This window comes from Phyllostomus hastatus, unplaced genomic scaffold (genome assembly GCF_019186645.2).
Source record: "Phyllostomus hastatus isolate PE091 unplaced genomic scaffold, TTU_PhHast_1.1 phas_contig_210, whole genome shotgun sequence".
NCBI classification, from domain to species: Eukaryota; Metazoa; Chordata; class Mammalia; order Chiroptera; family Phyllostomidae; genus Phyllostomus; species Phyllostomus hastatus.
The window spans coordinates 20,208,681-20,227,067 of NW_025333737.1; the positions used below are offsets into that span (position 1 = coordinate 20,208,681).

At 46.0% G+C, this 18,387-nt stretch overlaps 1 protein-coding gene across 1 annotated transcript in view; it reads right to left on the reverse strand.

Annotated features, from left to right (window-relative positions):
• The window catches only part of LPO (lactoperoxidase), a 31,619-nt gene extending 20,849 nt beyond the window's left edge, over positions 1–10,770 (reverse strand). Inside the window, 2 exon segments of the mRNA XM_045836105.1 lie at positions 9,656–9,743; positions 10,695–10,770. Of these exon segments, the coding sequence (XP_045692061.1) occupies positions 9,656–9,743; positions 10,695–10,770 (164 nt within the window).
• Between the last annotated feature and the right edge of the window lie 7,617 nt (positions 10,771–18,387).

Sequence of the window (18,387 nt, forward strand, 5' to 3'; positions counted from 1 at the left end):
CCGCCATCTTGGAACTGGAGAAGGTGGTGGGCCAAGGGCTCTCTTCAGATTATGGGCTGTATGCTGCTGCTGTGTGGGCACTGCATCAGTCAGGTTCTCTGTGTAACTGGTTCTGATAGGAATGGCTCTGGTTCTGAAGGTCATGAACTGAGGTCCAAAGGTGACCATCTGATATATAGGGTGTTTGCAAGGTCTAAGCTTCAGAAAGCTGCAGGATGTCCCTGTGAATCTAGGGACTTTTAGTGGAAGGTACCTGTAGTGTTAGGGACTTTTAGCTGCCACATGCTGAGTTTAAGTACTGAGTTTAAGTATAGTCCTTCCCAGTGTGGGAAAGGAACCAGGATTGAAAGAGAATGATGGTTAAATCTGGATGTGAAAATTATGTGTAAAAGATGTGAAAGTTTTAAACCTAGAGTAAGGGAAACCTGAACTACCTGTTGCCGGTTTCATGGGAAAAGAGCAAAATTCTCACATTGGTTGTGTTTCTGATCAGAAACCTTCTGTAGTTGAAGACCTAGGAAAGGTCACATGTAACCGGTTGGGGAGCATGCCTTTGCCACGCGGGACCCAGGAAGGGTCATTTGGGGCTGACGAGTGCTTCAGCCAGAGGCAAAGGGGGGCATGTCTCTGCCATGAGACCGGATCGGAAGACAGCAAGTCTCTGCTGTTGGTTTTGTTTCTGATCAGAAACCTGTATTTGAAGACCTAGGAAAGGTCACCTGTAACCGGTTGGGGAGCATGCTTTTGCCATTCAGGACCCAGGAAGGGTCATTTGGGGCTGACGAGTGCTTCAGCCAGAGGCAAAGGGGGGCATGTCTCTGCCATGAGACCGGACCTGAAGGAGCATGTCTCTGCGAGGCACCGATGGACGCATTGGTGCAAGAGAATGCTTCTACCTGTGTATTGTTCTGGAACTCTATGTTTTGGATTTTGCTCTGTATCTGCTCTGAAAAGGAAATTGAGGATTCCAGGGAAGGTTGAAACTGTACACTCTGCAGGAAAGTGCACAGGGGAAAGTGTAAGATGTGTAAATGAAGAAGGAGTATGGAAGAGAGATTAGAGGGTTTGTGAATGTTGCAGAAAGTCTGTGGAAGTAAACGTTTTAAGAAAGAATTATGTGATGTGTGTTAGTAATAGAAGGTATAAGGCATGGAGATGCAATCTTGATGGATATCAGAAAGTGTATGAGAAAGAATAGAGAGTTTGTGAATGTTTCAAAATGTCTGTGGAAGTGAAAATTTCGAGAAGCCTGGTGGATATCAGAAGGAAAAGGATTTTCCTTCACGCTTCGTATTTTTCTCCCTACCTGATCCCTCCAGAATTTGGCATTCTGAAGGAGTGAGTGATAATGTAAGGTTTCTTTGCATAAAACCAATAAGACCAGTCGTGAATTGTGGTCTTGTTAACTGAGACTTTGACTGGAATGTCACGCCTGAAGGAGGCATGTATGGGTTCTGGTCGTCACCAGAAAGCCCTGAGGACCTGGGATTGACTAGCAAAGCTAGCGTAAGCCCACGAAAAAGCCTGGTACTTTGGTTGGTTGTGTGGTTCATGGCAGTCTTTCCAGGGAAGGAATGAAGGTTGCTTTCCTGAAAGATGGCCAAAAAAAAGGAACCTGTAAGCACAATGGAAGCCTCAAGGATTTGAGTGAAACAACTGGTACAGGCAAAGCCAGATGGCAGATGTGTGGCTCTGCTTCTGTGCCCCAAGAGGGGTGGACTGAGACATCAATCTAAAGGTTCCCTGTGTGAGTTCCAGCAAAGTAGACTCAAGGATCATAAGTGATCCAGGCTGCTCTTGGTGTGTTTATGCAAATGAACAGTCAAAATTAAAAGTGGGACTCAAAGTAGTCCCCGTAATAACAGTGAGGGTGATCTTAAGGAGAAAAATTGTGGTTCAAGGAAAATCACAATGCTTAGTATTGGACATCAGAATAGTGCAGCTAACTGTCTTGAAAGTTTGTTTTCATTTGAAAGTTGAAACTGAGTCTGTAATGTCACCAAAGATGTACAATTTACAGGTACGGAGGACCTTTGAAGTTGCCATTGCTAAATATTATTACAGGAAAAACCTTGCAATTGAATGTCTTCCCAAAAGACAGTCTCACAGGCACAGAGACTGGTTTGGGGATTGTTGTGTGAATTAACCTGTGTGTTCTTCTGTTTTCATAGGGCATATGCCTATGACTTCATTACCTGAGTAATTGGTTGAATGAGTGAGTGAATATAAACCTCGCCTTAAGGAGCCCATTTTCATCATCACCCCCTGAGACTCAACGGTTTGGCTGAACTGAGTGGTTGGGTTGGTGAATGGTTTGGGCGGTCTGTGGGCTTCACTTAAGAACTAATTTTGCCTTTTTCTGTCTTGATGGCTTGGACAGAAAAGGCCCAAATATCTGAAAGGAAGGAAATCCTAATATATTCCCCTCAGCCCGAGTGAAGTATAGCGGGCCACAAGTTTCGGATAGGTGTAGCATGCCTTGTACACCTTCCTCCTGATAAGCCATTCCTTACTTAAGTCCCTGCCTTTGTCATTTAGTGGTTATGATTTAATTGTGCCTTCCAATTCTTTCCAAATCTGTCACCTCCAGAATATGACCAGGATGCCAACGGTCCAGTAATGCCAGCCTTTGGACACCAAGCCTGCGACTTCCTGGTGATAGCCAACTGACCAGGATTCTGTAAGGTCCTTCCCCTTACAGGAAGGACTCCCTCCATGCTGCACCCCCCCCCACCTTTCAGGGCACCCCTGACCCATGGGTGGGTAAAACAACGTCCATTTCCAGCAGGAAGCAGTTACAAGAAGATGAGATCTTCATCCATTGTCCTTTAAAAGAATTTAAAGTGGGTGTATATTTGAAAGGAGGGATTGTTAGAGGGTGCAGCCAAGAGGGGGGACCCCAAATGGGCATTTGAAATGGGGTCCAGAACTTAAGGTGTCCAGGAGATTTTAAGATGTCTCCAACCCCCCCCCCACCAGGGTGTGGGTTGGGGGAAGGGACAAATGGAGCAGGACCATTGAGAGCTGTTTTGCATGCAACAGCCTTGCAGCTACTCGTGTGGTCATTTAACATATCTATAGCCTTTGGCTGGTTGCTTAGATATGTTAAATAGCTGTGATCATCTCTGAGCCAGGGGGAATGGAAGTAACTTCCCCCACCAACACGTGACTGGGGGCAGATCCCCCAAGCTACAGCGCCTGCGTGGGAGCTCGGAGAAGATTGGCTCCAGGACATGGGGCCACACCTGCCCAGACTCAAGATGGCAGCCCAGTAAAGCTGGAAGGATACGAATTCTGGCATGTGAAGCCGAGTGTGGGAGGAGTCGGAAATGAGGCTGCAGAGGAAGATTGGCCGCGGGGATTTAAAACCCAGACTTGGCGGCCATTAGGAGGGAGAACCATGCGTCTTTGGCAGAGTGGAGACTCCCGCATCCCTGAGAGGAGAGAACTATGCGTCTTTAACAGAGTGGAGAACCATGCGCAGCCCTGAGAGAGAGAGAACCATGGAGCTTTAGTAGAATAGGGAAAACCTCAGCCATTGAGGGAGAACCATGCTGCTTTGAGAAGGAGAGCCATGCACAGCCCTGAGGGAGAGAACCACGCGGCTTTGGCAGAGTGGGGACTCTCCCCTTCCCGCAGCCCTGAGAGAGAGAACCATGCGTCTTTAGCAGAGTGGAGACTCCTGCATCCCAGAGAGAGAGAACCACGAGGCCTGGACGGAGTGGGGACCCCCGCAGCTTTAGAAGGGGGAACCACCACCTGGTTTTAGCAAAGATCCCTGGCGACTCAGCCGAGGGTGCCGGGAACCCAGGGAGGTCTCCCAGTCGAGAAGGAGGACTAAGAACCAGAGGACTGTCTGAGCCATGGACTTCGTTTTCCTTCCCTGAGATACGGTACTCTGGACTGGGCAAAGGGGGGAAGGAAGGAAGGACTGTGTCTGTTTGTGGGTGTTTTTGGGGGACTTTGGGGTTTTTGATAAAGACATTAGGTCACTACTTGAAGTTTGTATAGCATTAAATAAACATTTCCTTTCCTTTTCACGAATCTCTGGCATTGAGAGACGTCTTTCCTCAGGCGGCGGACATGACGGACCTGGGGGCCTTTTAAATAATAGTATATCGTCCCAGGCCCCCCCTTGTTCTGTTCTGTAACACCAGTGTGGGAAAGGAACAAGGATTAAAAGTGAATGATAGTGAAATAAGGATGGGTAAAAATATGTATAAAAGATGTGAAAGTTTTAAACCTGGAGTAAAGGAAACCTCAACTACTTGTTTTCTGGTTTTGTGGGAAAGGAGCAAGTCTCTGCCATTGGTTCTGTTTCTGATCAGAAATTCTCTGTACCTGTAAGACCTAAGAAAGGTCACCTGAAGACCTGTTTAAGGTCACCTATAACCAGTTGGGGAGAATGCCTTTGCTGCTGGGAACCCAGGAAGGTTCAGGGCTGATGAGTGCTTCAGCCTGAGGCAAAAGAGCATGTCTCTGCCATGAGACCAGATCTGAAAGGAGCATGTCCCTGTATCTGAAGACCTGTTTAAGGTCGCCTGTAAGACCTAGTGAAAGGTCGCCTGTAACCGGTTGGGGAGAATGCCTTTGCCTCTCAGGACCCAGGAAGGGTCGGGACTGATGAGTGTTTCAGGCAAAGGAGCATGTCTCTGCCAAGAGACCAGGCCTGAAGGAGCATGTCTCTGCGAGGCACCAATGGACACATTGGTGCAAAAGAATGCTCCTACCTGTGTATTGTTCTGGAACTCTGTGTTTTGGATTTTGCTCTGTATCTGCTCTGAAAAGGAAATTGAGGATTCCAAGGAAGGTTGAAACTTCACACTCTGTAGGAAAGTTTTGAGAAGCCTGGTGGATATCAGAAGGAAAAGGATTTTCCTTCACACTTTGTATTTTTCTCCCTACCTGATCCCTCCAGAATTTGGCATTCTGAAGGAGTGAATGAAGACATAAGATTTCTTTGCATAAATCCAATAAGACCAGTCATTTATGGTGGTTTTGTTAACCAAGATTTTGACTGGAATGTCACACCTGAAGGAGGCATGTCTGGGTTCTGGTTGTCACCAGAAAGCCCTGAGGAACTGGGATTGACTTGTGAAGCTAGTGAAAGCCCACGAGAAAAAGCCTGGTACTTTGGTTGGTTGTGCAGTTCATGGAAGTCTTTCCAGAGAAGGAACGAAGGTTATTTTCCTGAAAGATGGCTAAAAAAGAACCTGTAGGCACAGTGGAAGCTTCAAGGATATGAATGAAACAACTGGTACAGGCGAAGCCAGATGGCAGATGTGTGGCTCTCCTTCTGTGCCCTGTGGGGCGGCCTGAAAAGTCAGTCTAAAGGCTCCCTGTGTGAGTTCCAGCAAAGCAGCCTTAAAGATCATAAGTGATCCAGGCTGCTCTAGGAGAGTTTATGCAAACAGTCACCATTAAAAGCTGGACTCAACGTAGTCCCTTTAATAACAGTGAGGGTGATCTTAAGGAGAAAAATTGTGGTTCAAGGAAAATCACAATGCTCAGTATTGGACATCAGAATGGCACAGCTAATTGTCTTGAGAGTTTGTTTTCATTTGAAAGTTGAAACTTGGGTTTGTAATATCACCAAAGATGTACGATTTACAGATGTAAAAGGCCTGTCAAATTGCCATTGTTAAATGTCATGACAGGTAGGACCTTGCAACTGAATGTCTTCCCAGAAGAGTCTCACAGGCACAGAGACTGGTTTGGAGATTGTTGTGTGAATTAACCTGTGTGCTCTTCTGTTTTCATAGGGCATATGCCTATATCCTCATTACCTGAGTGACTGGTTGCAATACAGGCCTCACTTAAGGGGCCCATCTTCATCATCACCCTCTGAGACTCAACGGTTTGGCTGAACTAAGTGGTTGGGTTGGTGAAAGGTTCAGGCAGTCTGTGGGCTTCACTTTAGAACTGATTTTCCCTTTTCTGTCTTGATGGCTTGAACAAAAAGGGCTCAGAAATTTCAAATTTCAAATTAGGAGGGAAATCCTAGTACATTCCCCTCGACTCAAGTGACGTATAGTGGGCCACTAGAGTTTTGAATAGGTGTAGCGTGCCTTGTACACCTTCCTCCAGATAAGCCATTCTTTACCTAAGGCCCTGCCTTCATCATTTAGTGGTTATGATTTAATTGTGCCTTCCAACTTTCTTTCCAAATCGGTCACCTCCAGAATATGACCAGGATGCCAACGGTCCAGTAATGCCAGCCTTTGGACACCAAGCCTCAGTGTCCAAAGCTTCCTGGTGACACCCAATTATTCAGGATCCTGTAAGGTCCTTCCCCTTACAGGAAGGACTCCCTCCAGGCTGCATACCCCCGACCCGAGGGTAGATAGGACAACATCCATGTCCAGGCAGAAGTAGTTATAAGAAAATGCGACCTTCGTCCATTGCCCTTTATATGATTATAAACTGGTTGTATATCTGAAAGGAGGGATTGTTACAGGGTGCAGCCAAGAGGGGGGCCCCAAATAGGGATTTGGAATGGGCTACAGAACTCAAGGTGTCCAGGAAATATTGGGATGTCCGCACCCCTCCCCCCAACAGGTGTGAGTTTGGCGAAGGGACACATGCAGCAGGGCCATTGAGAGCTGTTTTGCATAGCAACAGCTTTGCAGCTAACCTCTGGCATGGTCATTTAACATATCTATAACCTTTAACTTGCTTCATAGATATGTTAAATAGCTGTGACTATGCTTTGAGCCAGGGAGAAGGGAGGGACTTCCACCCACGATGTAACTGGGGGGCAGGTCCCCCTGATTACAGTGCCTGCATGAGAGCTTAGAGAAGATTGGCTCCATGACATGGGGCCACACCTGCCCAGACTTACTATGGCAGCCCAGTAAAGCTGGAAGGACATAAGAGTGCTGGCAAGTGTAGCCGGTTGTGGGAAGAGTTGGAAATGGGGCTGCAGAGGAGATTGGCATGGGGATTTAAACCCAGAGGCCAAAGCCATTGGAGAGAGGACCATGGGGCTGTGGCAGTGCAGAGAGAACCATGTGGCTGTGGCAAGAGAAGAGAGAGCCACACACTTCTGGCAGAGTGGGGACCCCTGCAGCCATGTAAGGGAGAGCCACGAGGTTTTGCCAGAGTGGGGACCCCCACAGCTTTGGTGGACAGAAGAACCATGTGGTTTTGGCCAGAGTGGGGACCCCTGCAGCTTTGGTAGAAGAGGACCACATGGCTTTGGGTGTGCTCCCTTTGACTGCGTGGCTTGGGAAGCAGGAGAGACTTTGCCTGGAAGAAGTCTGAAGAACTCTCGCCAGTAGGCCACGAGAAGGTGCCACATGGCTTTGGACTAGAGGTCCTGCCTGGACGGCGACACACCTGATGGTGCCTGTGGCCTGAGACACGCATGTTTGCTTCTTTTCTGGCGTTACGGTACCCCAAATTAGGACAGGGGAGAAGGAAGCACTGTGGGCATCAGTGGCTATCCCAAAGGACTTTGATATTTTAGTGAATACATTAGGGCACTACTTTCAGTCTGTAGAGCATTAAATAAACATTTCCTTTCCTTTTCACAAATCTCTGGCATTGAGAGATGTCTTTCCTGTAAGGTGGTGCACATAACAAACCTGAGTGTCCTTTCAGTAATAGTAAATAGTAACCCCCCTTGTCCCTGTGGGTGGGCATGTTCTGTAACAGTTTTTGGCATCCCTGGGTGGGCCACCAATTGCCCCCCGCCCTTGGCCTCTGTTCTGTCTGTTCTGTAGCACCATCCTCTGAGGAAAGGAATTCCTTGTCTTCCACTGGGACATGCATGAGTCCATCTGTTTGCTGCATGCATGCAGATTATATTGTGCAATCATTACCTCTTTCTAGCTCCAAAACATTTTGATCTTCCCCAGAAAAGACCCCATATCTATTAAGCAGTCACTTCCAATTCCTCTCCTCTTCTCCTCTTCCCCCACCAACCCCCTAGCATCCCCTAATTTGCTTTCTGACCCCATGGCCCTTACTGTCAACTTCTCTGTGCTCACTTGTGTGTGCTCCTCCCTGCCTACTGCCTTCACCAACATCAGCCTTCTTTCTGTTTCCTGAGCACCCTAAGCTCTTTCCTGCCCCAGGACCTTTACCTTTGCTGTTCCCAGGCCCTGGAATACCATCCCTCTGCAGGGCTGGCTCCTCCTCCTCCATCATGCTTCCCTGATTCCTGTACCAGGAGGAGCAACCAGTGCTCTGTTTTATTCCTTCATTCCATGAAGAGTTCCTGCATTGTCTGTGTGTTTGTGTAACAAGCTGTTTAAATGTGATCCTTTATGTCTCCATGAGACCCCCCAAGCCCAGGAACTCACCAGTGAGGACAAGTTCCAAAGCAGGGCTGGTCGTCCTGTGCATGACTTGCAGAGGAGGTGATGAACACTGGGTTTGTTGCTCTTATTCTAACCCCAGCTCAGGGCTATGAAAGGGCTGACATTAAGGAAGGGGAAGAATTTGCATTGGGAAATAGTTGCTGGAATACCTGCTGTTTCCCTCCTGCCACCATGAGAAGCTTCCTCTTTGCTTTAATACTAATGACAAGGGCCAAGTACCATGTGATCTCACTTTTAACTGGAACATAATCAACAAAAGAAAAAAGCAAATGAAATATAATGAGAGTCATTGAAAATAAGAACCATCTAACAATAGCCAGACGGGAGAGGGAAGGGGACAGAGGGGAGAAGGGTTTTCATGAACTGCTCTAAAGGGCACATGGACAAAACCAAGGGGGAGGGTGGAAGCAAGGGAGGGAGGTGGGTTTGTAGGGGGGTGGGGGGAGGAGTAGGGAGAAAATACAGACAACTGTAATTGAACAACAATAAAATAATTTTTTTAAAAAAAGAGGAAGGCCCCATTGGGTGTCCCGGAGTTGTGGTTGGCTATTAATACCTTCTCGGTGAGCCTGAAGGAAAGAAGTGGTGGCTGGTGCTGTGTCAGGTCTCCCTTTAGGGTCAGCTGAGGCTAGACCTTAAACCACATCCTTGCTCAGCTTCTTCCTTCACCTCTCTGCTCCCTCCCTCCATCATAGCTTTCCTGAGAGCACTCCCCAGTCAGTCAACTGCATGTGAACCCAGGTCTCAGTTCCACTTCTAGGACCTGACCTAAGTTAGTCAGTATTAGCTGAATCAATGGAGAACTTCCACCTACAGGCTTTCTGAGACTGGAATGCATGACCCAAGGAAACATGGGCCATGCAGAAGGAAGTGCTTACCCCTGGGGAGGTCTCGGCTAATCTGAGAGATACAAAGAAACTCTTTTCTTAAATATTGGTACATATATCAGATGCATAGGTTCAAGGTCATGACTACCTGGGTGTTTGTACATGGCTAATGCTAACCCATAACGTTTAAGCCATCAGTTTGGTTATAACACGTGTTTCATAAGGGTGTGTGATATTCAACCTATCCTAATATTCTTTTGACTGAGACCTCTGCAGGTTTTTACAGAATTAGATTAGACATCCTCTTCAAGTTACCCACAGGATGAGGACTTTAGGAGCTGTGGGCTATTACTCCTGCTTGCCAAGTGCTCCGAGGTGGGGAGGTGGGTCGGCAGATTGTGTAGCTGCTTCGGCTCTTTGACTTATCAGGGCTGGCCTAGATGTGTTTGTTGTTAACAGGAAGCCTAGGAAGGGAAATGTGTTGTGTGTGTGTGTCTCACGTACCTGGTCCGAGATTCCAGAAAGGCCTTGCTGACTTGGGCCTTGACCTCACTCACAGTATCAGAGATGGCAGCAGTGCTGGTGGACTGTGCTTGGAGCGGGAGAAATAAGCAGCAGGGTGTCAGACACCACTCCTTTGCGATGCCCTCTGCTTCCATCTCCCTCTTTCTCAGCCATTATCCACCCCCAACCCCCAGATCTGAGCAGGCAAAAGATCAAGGTTAGGGAATTTTCACAAGAGTCCTCAAGGACAAAAAGCACAGGATGGGAAGAACGCTCTATGATCCTCCATAAGGTGTCAAAACTGGTTTTGGGGAGTCCACTGGAATTCCCAGTGATGGAATTAAGAAGGTGTGTGGCTGTTCAGGTTGGCTAAGGCTCTTGGGCTGCGGGGCTTTTTCTGGTTCTTAGTGAGCCAGACCCTTAAGCAAGTCCAGCAAGGACTAAGCTGACCACCAGGGCCCTGAAGTAGGGAGAGGATGGTGTAGGGTAGAGGTGGGATTGCTCATTTGCACTCATATTGGGGTCTGGGTGTGGGGGTGGGCAGGATGCATTCTCTGAACAAGAGGAGCATAGTGAGTGGGTCAAGTAGTGTGCTCCTAAAATACAGGTGCTCGCAGAACCTCAGAATGTGACCTTATTTGGAAACAAGGTTTTTGTAGCCATAATTAATTAAAATAAGGTTATACAGGTACAGATTAGGGTGGGTTCCAAATCCTCTGACTGGTGGCTTTACAACAAGAGGGGAGGACACCCAGAGGCTACAGAGAAGAAGGCTATGTGAAGGCAGAGGCAGAGACTGGAGTGATGCAGCTGTGAGCCAGGGACTCCCAAGGATGGCCAGGAGCCACTGGAAGCTGGAAGAGGCAAGGAGGGAGTCTCCTCTAGAGCCTTCAGAGGAGTATGACCCTGCCGACACCTTGATTTTGGACTTCCAACCTCCTGAACTGTAGGAGAAAAAAAGTGTCTACTGTCTTAAGCCAACTAGTTTGTGGCCCTTTCTTACAGCAGCCCCAGGAAAGCAATACAGGGAGACACTTACCACATGTGACAGACACTGCAGCGTGGAGCAAGGTCAGGGAAGCTAGGAGCCCCGGGACACGGAGGAGGACCCACATTGCTGAAACAAGATCCAGATCATGGTGTGGGCCTTGCAGAGCCCCCATGGGAGGGACTGAGTCACAGAAAGGAGATACCAGATGCCCTAACATTAGAACAGTTCAGCGGAAGCTACAATAACTAAGACTCTGCTTTAAGTGCAGGCCCACGCTAGGTACTAGAAGGAGGCAGTGGGAGGGAAAGAACTCAGGCCTTGGCATCTGCAGGTCCTGAGTTGTAGTTCTGATTTGCTCTAACTAGCTCTATGACATTGGGCAGGTTGCTCAATATCTCTGGGCCATTGGCCTGTCAAATGAGGAGGGTTGGATGGAGTGATCCAAGGTTTCTGATTCTGCCTGTGAGCCAAGATCCTGTGCCTGTCTTGCCACCTGTCTTGGGGAGAAATGCTATTACCAAACCTGGAACAGGTCTGTGGGGTTCCCTGCAGGATACTTTGCTCCCTGCAAACCCTGCTGCTCTGGCTCAGCGCCAGGGGAGTGTGCCCTAGAAGCAGACATTCAGTTCCTGCCTTCAGAAATGGCAGGGGCTTCACCCTCCCTCCAAAAGCCAATTTGATGGGAACACAGGAAGGAACACCGTGGCAAAGCCCCGACTCCCTAAGCCCACAGCTGTGTCTTAGGCTGCCTGCAGAGATCCCAACTTCCTTCCTCAGGAGCTTGAACTCTGAACCTAAACCATCAGACTAAAACTTTTGTGGCTCTGTTTGCTGATGAGGGGCTTAGGGGCTTAGCGTATTCATTAGGTTTGGTGGAATAGACCCCAGATATCTTCTGAGGAGATTGTAGCTTCAGCCAGGCAGGTGTCCCTGTGCAGATGGAATGATCACGTGTTTAGATGACGCTCTTGGCAGACCCTCAGCTTTCCCAGGAGAGCACAGGGTCACCCCTCAGTGTGCGTTCACTGGTGGACTCCAGAAACATGGCGAGGAGGACATTCTAAGGTTGGCTGTCCCCTCCATATGTACTTGAAGCTCCCCTAGGGGACAGCATGGTTCTGGAGCTTTGCCTGACAGATCACCCAGGCAGTCTTCAGATCCGCTCTGGATAATCTCCCCTTGGGTTAGGCCAGACCACAAAAGGAGAACTGTGTTTCTGGACCAGGTAATTTCTCATTCTCTCACACTCCCCCAGTCTTTTCCTCTGCCATTTTATGATCTCCCTAATACCTTTTATCTTGATGAATGTGCTTTTGATAAGCTAACTCTAGAAAAAAGGAAAAGTATGAGTAAATACTTCCCTGGCCAAGATCCTCCTCCCTGGCACTTTTTTTTTCCCAAGAGGAATTCTCAAGGGGCTTGACCCTCATTGGGCTCCTGTCCTTATACCTATATGGACCCAGGCAGAACCAACTAGAATCCTTCCCTCTGTGACTCGAGGAGACCACTGAGCCAGCAGACACGTGCCTTTTCAGGCTAACAAAGATAATGATTTTAGAGTAAAAGGTATTGTTGGTATATAATGTATGTGTATGTATGTGTATTATATATGTAATATATATGTATATGTACAAATATATTATATATAATAATACACACACACATTTACACAGACACACATTTAATTGTGGTAAAACCACATAGCATAAAATATATTATCATAACCATTTTAACCATACAGTGGAGTAGTGACAAGTATATTCACATTGTTGTACAACAGATCTCTAGAATTATTTCATCTTGCAAAACTGAAATTCTATATCCACTAAACACCAACTCCTGCTTCCCCCTCTTGCTAGCCTCCAGCAACCATCTTATCATTGTTTTTTTTAAAGAGGGCAGGTGGGCACACATGTATTCATTATACTATTCTTTCAATAATTAATGTATTTCATTATAAAAACAAATAAAATATTAGTCTATGAAAAAAAGGCATCACATGAGCTAGACTGAAGAGAAAAACATCATAGCCAAAGACATCAGAGTTGAGAAAACTGCACAGGAAATAAAAAATTGCATACTCATTTCTTCTCTCTTATGCTTGGAACAGCCTTCATACTCCCTTCACTGAATAGTTGGAGGGGCATACCTCAAGGTCAAAACTAAATTATTTTCCATGTGTTAGTCAACTTTCCTGGTCGGGATAAAGAAAAGATGTGAGACAGAAAGCAGAGCCAGGCAAATGCAAGGTCAGGCCACAGGAAAGGACTGTGAGAAAGATCCTGGAGGGCAGTAGCTGCAGCCAGAGTCAAGCAGGGCAGAGGGTAGAAGAAATGGCGCTTCAGAGAATGAGTCCAAAAAGAGGCTTCTGTGATGTTTGGATGTTCACCTACATTTTTATCATCATGCTCAGTGCAGAAACCATTTTTGAATCTCTTCAACTGGTGGCAAGGCCCAGTGCCTTCCCTGGAACATGACAGTACATAGAGGCAGAGGCCCGACCTCTGCCCTTCAAATGGCAGGCTGGCCTACAGTCCTCTGCCTCTATTCATGTTCTTTTCCTATGCAACACACTCTCTGCCTGATAAACTCTTATTCATTCTTCAGAACCCAAGCCAGATTTCCAGTCAAGGTGGTAGCATAGGCAGACATGGCTTGCCTCTTTACACAACCACATCCAAATTACAACTAAAATATAGAACAACCATCACTCAGAACCATCAGAAATCAAGTTGAAGGGATGTCTGACAACTATGGAATTAAAGAAACCACATCTACCCAGACTGGTAGGAGGGGTGCAAATGCAAATTGGGCTGGTCCCACATCCACGTGTGGTGGATAAAAATTTGGGAGGGATACCTCGGGAGCAAGGAATCGCAGTCCCCACACCAGGCCCCTCAGCCAAGGGTCCCAATGCCAGGAAGATAAGTCCCCACAACTTCTGGATGCAAAAACCAGCAGGGATTGAGTTGGTAGAAGAAACTGCTGGAGCCCCAAGCAGTTCCTCTTAAAGAACCCACACATGGACTCACCTATTCAGACTCACTCACTCTGAGCTCCAGCACCAGGGTAGCAGCTTGAAAAGCACCTGTGGCATACAGGGAGAAACTGAGTGTCTAGCATCAAGGTGAGCAGAGGCCATTGCTCCTTCTCTAAATACTTCCCCCACAGAGCCACAGAACTGTCAAGCTGGTGCCATAACTGAGACTCCATCAACCTAGCTAATACTGTTTAACCCACTTTGGAGACCCCCAGAGACTCTGCTCTACCTGAGCTCCTTTTCCACATGAATGGCTGGTTTTGGCTCTTGCTTCACAACTTCCTAAATCCTCTCCAACAAGCAACAGCTACCCTAAGTGAGCCCCAGGCCCAGCACTAGCAACAGAAAGCCTAGATTCACAGCTTGGCTTTGCCTTGGAATCTCTAAGCCGAGCACAAGTAGCAGCCACGTCAGATTACTTTATAGCTCAGGTAGGGCCCCAGGCAAAACATGGGTGGTGACTGACCTTGGTCTACAACATTTGGGAAATCCCAGGACCAACACACCCAGTACAGGTACAGACCACATCAGAGCACCATCACCCTGCCGCTGCACAACTGATCCTCCACGGAGGGCAGAGATGGGTGGTCAGTGGTCACAGCCAATCCTTGCAGCTGACTGGCCTGAGTAAATCCCTCCCATTGACTCACCAACAGCACCCAAGGTTCAACTACAAGAGGAGGGTGTACTCAGCCCACATGAAGGGTGTACCTTGAGTACCCAACTTCGGTGATAGGGGAGGCTGTGCCACTGGATCCTGCAGGACACCTGCTCCATTAGAGGTCACCCTACGCAAGACACGGAGTCAAAGCAGCTCTACCTAATACATAGAAACAAACACAGGGAGGCTGCCAAAATGAGAAAACAAAGAAAGGTGGCCCAAATGAAAGCACAGATCAAAACTTCAGAAAATGAGCTAAACAAAATGGAGATAAGCAGTCTATGAGATGCAGAGTTCAAAACACTGGTTTATAAGAATGCTCAAGAAACTTAGTGAGGACCTCAACAGCATAAAAAAGATCCAAGGAGACACAAAGAATACACTAATTGAAATAAAGAAACTTTATAGGGACACAACCATAGAGTGAATGAAGCCAAAAGTCAAATCAATGATTTGGTACATAAGGAAGCAAAAAAACAACCAGTTAGAACAATAACAAGAAAAAAGACTCCAAAAACATGAGGATAGTATAAGCAGCTTCTGGGACAAGTTCAAGATGTCCAACATTCACATCACAGGGGTGCCAGGAGAAGAAAAAGAACAAGGAATTGGAAATCTATTTCAAAAAATAATGAAAGAAAACTTTCTTAAATTGGTAAAGGAAATAGACTGGGAAGCACAGAGTCTCAAACAAGATGGATGCAAAGAAGCCCCATGCCGAGACACATCATAATCAGAATGCCAAAGTTTAAAGGGAGAATCTTCAAATCAGCCAGAGAAAGGCAGTTACCTAAAGTGGAGTTCCCATAAGACTGTTAGCTGATTTCTCAAACACCCCCCACCCCGCACCCCCCCGCCCCACACACAAAAGCTTTGCAGGCTAGAAGGGATTGGCAAGAAATATTAAAGTGATGAAAATCAGGGACCTACAGCCAAGACTGCTCCACCCAGCAAAGATAGCACTTAGAATCAAAGGGCAGATAAAGAGATTTCCTAACAAGAAAAAAGCTAAAAGTGTTCATCATTACCAAACCATTGTTATATGAAATGTTAAAGGAACTTACTTAAGAAGAAGATCAAAACTATGAACATAAAATGGCAAAAACTTATCTATCAACAGCTAAATCTAAAAAACAAACTAAGCAAACAAGAACAGAGACAGAATCATGGATACACAGAGCACTTTGATGGTTGCCAGATGGGAGGGAGTTGTAGGAGAGTGGGTAAAATAATGAGGGGGATCAAGAAGTACAAAAAGTAATTACAGAATAGCCATGAGGATGTAAAGTATAGTATAGGAAATGGAGTAGCCAAAGAACTTATATGCATGACCCCTGGACATGAACAATGGTGTGGGGATTGCCTGAGGGAGTGGGGGGTGCTGGGCAAAAGGGAGCAAAAGGGGAAAAATCAGGACAATTATAATAGCATAACCAATAAAATATAATTTAAAAAACTAAACAACTTTAAAAAAATCCCAAGCCAAATGCCACCTTGTCTGTGAAGTGTACCAGACTTTTCCAGGCAAATTTAGGTCATTTCTTTTCCTGTCTTTCTATAGTATTTTACTCAGATCTCATATCACTGTTTTGACATCTGTTTCCCCTATCACTTCAAGAGATATGTCTTATTTATTTTTGTTTTTCCAGCAGCCAAGCCTCATGTCAGAACTTAATAGGTGTTGGGTACATGCTGAATGAACGAAACTCTTAGAGCAGAAAAGTTCAGCATCTGGACAGTGCAGTGGGAGACAACAGTGCTTGTCCCTTAGCAGGCTTCTCATACCTTGATGTGCCTATTAATCACCTGTGGACCATGTTAAATGCAGATTCTGACTCAAGAGGTCATAGAAAGGGCCCAAGAGTTTGTACTTCCAGCAAGTTCCCGGGTGTGCCAATGCTGCTGGTCTACAGATCACACTCTGAACACCAAGGCCTTTCAGAGTCTGGCTCTCAAACTTGCTGAGAAATCACTAAGGAGGCTGCAGAAAGGCCTGAGAAAGGCAGTGATAAGATAAGAGAGATTCTTTTTCATGAATGATAAGAGTTCTTTTGAAGGAGGTGGATGAGCCAGTAGGAAACCAATAAACACCCCAGCACTCCCAAGAATGCCCTATTTGACCTTTTGAGGAGCTCTGGGATCAAGAGGAGAATGGAGTGGGGATAGCTCTTATCAAGCCATCTACAGCAGAAAAAATCCTTTATCTCAGTCACAGGGTTTGGGACACCCAATCACATAAAAAACAAAGATTCAACCACTTGATTCTCCCCAAAATGGAACTCATCTAACATTGTTGCAATTCATACGCTTGATTGAGAGCCAGCTGTCCAGGGGGCATTGAAGACACCTGGGACTAGACATTCAAGGCTAACTAGATGTTCAGATCTGCTGTAGATAGCAGACATGAGGTGCTGGAAACAACATGAAGATCTGACCGCTCTGGCTTAGGAAACCCTTGAAAACACTGCAGAACTTTCATATGACACCACACCAGTCTCAGGAATACTACACAGAACATCATTCCATTACTATCCTCCCCCACCAACTTTCTGTATGCCCTGAACACATGATCTCTCTTAGGCCTCACTTTCTAAACATAATGAGTTAGAGGTTTATGGTAGTTTGTGATACCTGGAAGCCCTGAGTTTATGATTCCGTGACTCAGTTTTCAGACTCAGAAAAGCCTTCTTGCCCCACAGTGGTTTTGAATCACATTCTCCCTTACACCAAATGGGGATGACCTCCCATAGTGGCTGCCAAATCTGGCACCAGAAAATGCCCAAGTCCAAATCCAGTACTAAGCTTTCTGAGAAGCCTTTAGGAAATTTCATCATCAACTTTGCAAAAACCAAGAAAGACTAAAGTTATCGATTCTTACCTGCCCAATTGCCAAATGCTTTGGTCTCCTGCAGCAGACAGGGCAATTGATCTCCTTGGAGGAACTGGTCTTTTACAACTTATACAAGAATTTATTTCTGAGAAAGGCCCCGAGGAAATGGTTTTGAGAAGCTGATTGGCTTGGAGGAGAGGCTCAGGTTCAGCAGGGAATACCCCGTGACTCTGGGCAGATGAATGAGGAAACTACAGAATACCAGGGATTAGTTGATGCAAAATCACTGGCTCTGGGTCAGGCAGATCCTCCTCTTACCCTTTTCCAGGTTAAATATATGGCCCTGATGCAATCATGGAAGGCAAAACTCCAAACTCCAAGGAGGCTGACCCTCATAAGCCCCTAATGGAATCTGAACTGCTCTTCAAATTAGAAACAAATAAAATGTCTCTCTTCCCCATTCATTTAGTCACTGCTATGGGATACCTTCCTTACATTTCATCCAATCCATGTGGAAGTCGATAGATTAATATTTTGGATTTAAAGCGATTTTTAAAAGTTGGGACAACTATAATTGAACAACAATAAAATAAAACCCAACTATGGGACATTTACACAATGGAATACTACTCAGCTGTAAAAAAAAGAAAACTTTACCTTAAAAAATAGATAAATAAAGTGATTTAAAAACATTGACTTTTTAAACAATAATATTCAAAGTACTGCTATTTTTTGACCACAAGAGAAGAGACCTGGACTTGACCTCAGGACAGTGGGTTAATTAAGTTTCTGTCTCTGTCACTGTGTGGCTCTGCACAAGTCACTTCACCTTCTGGTGCCTCCTATTCTCTAGTTGCAAAATTGAAGGTTCATTTAGATAGTTTTTAGGATTCTGTGACTTCATGCGTTCCATTGGGTGGCCCACTAAAAACACCAATATCTGGGAGAGTATTAATTTAAGGCACAAGTATAATGTTATATACTAGTCCTACCTGAATGACTTTGAAATTTCAAGTTCATCAGATCCATACAGGAAGAAAATGAAAAGGGTATGAGAAAACAAAATTTCATGAAAATGTGTTTTATAGACAGACAATTTAACATATAAGCCTCTTTATGCAATTACACTTTGGATTGAAAAATCTCAGGGGGACTGTCTGAAATTCATCAACCAAAAACCAAATCCCTGGGTTTACCTTAAAAAAGAGAT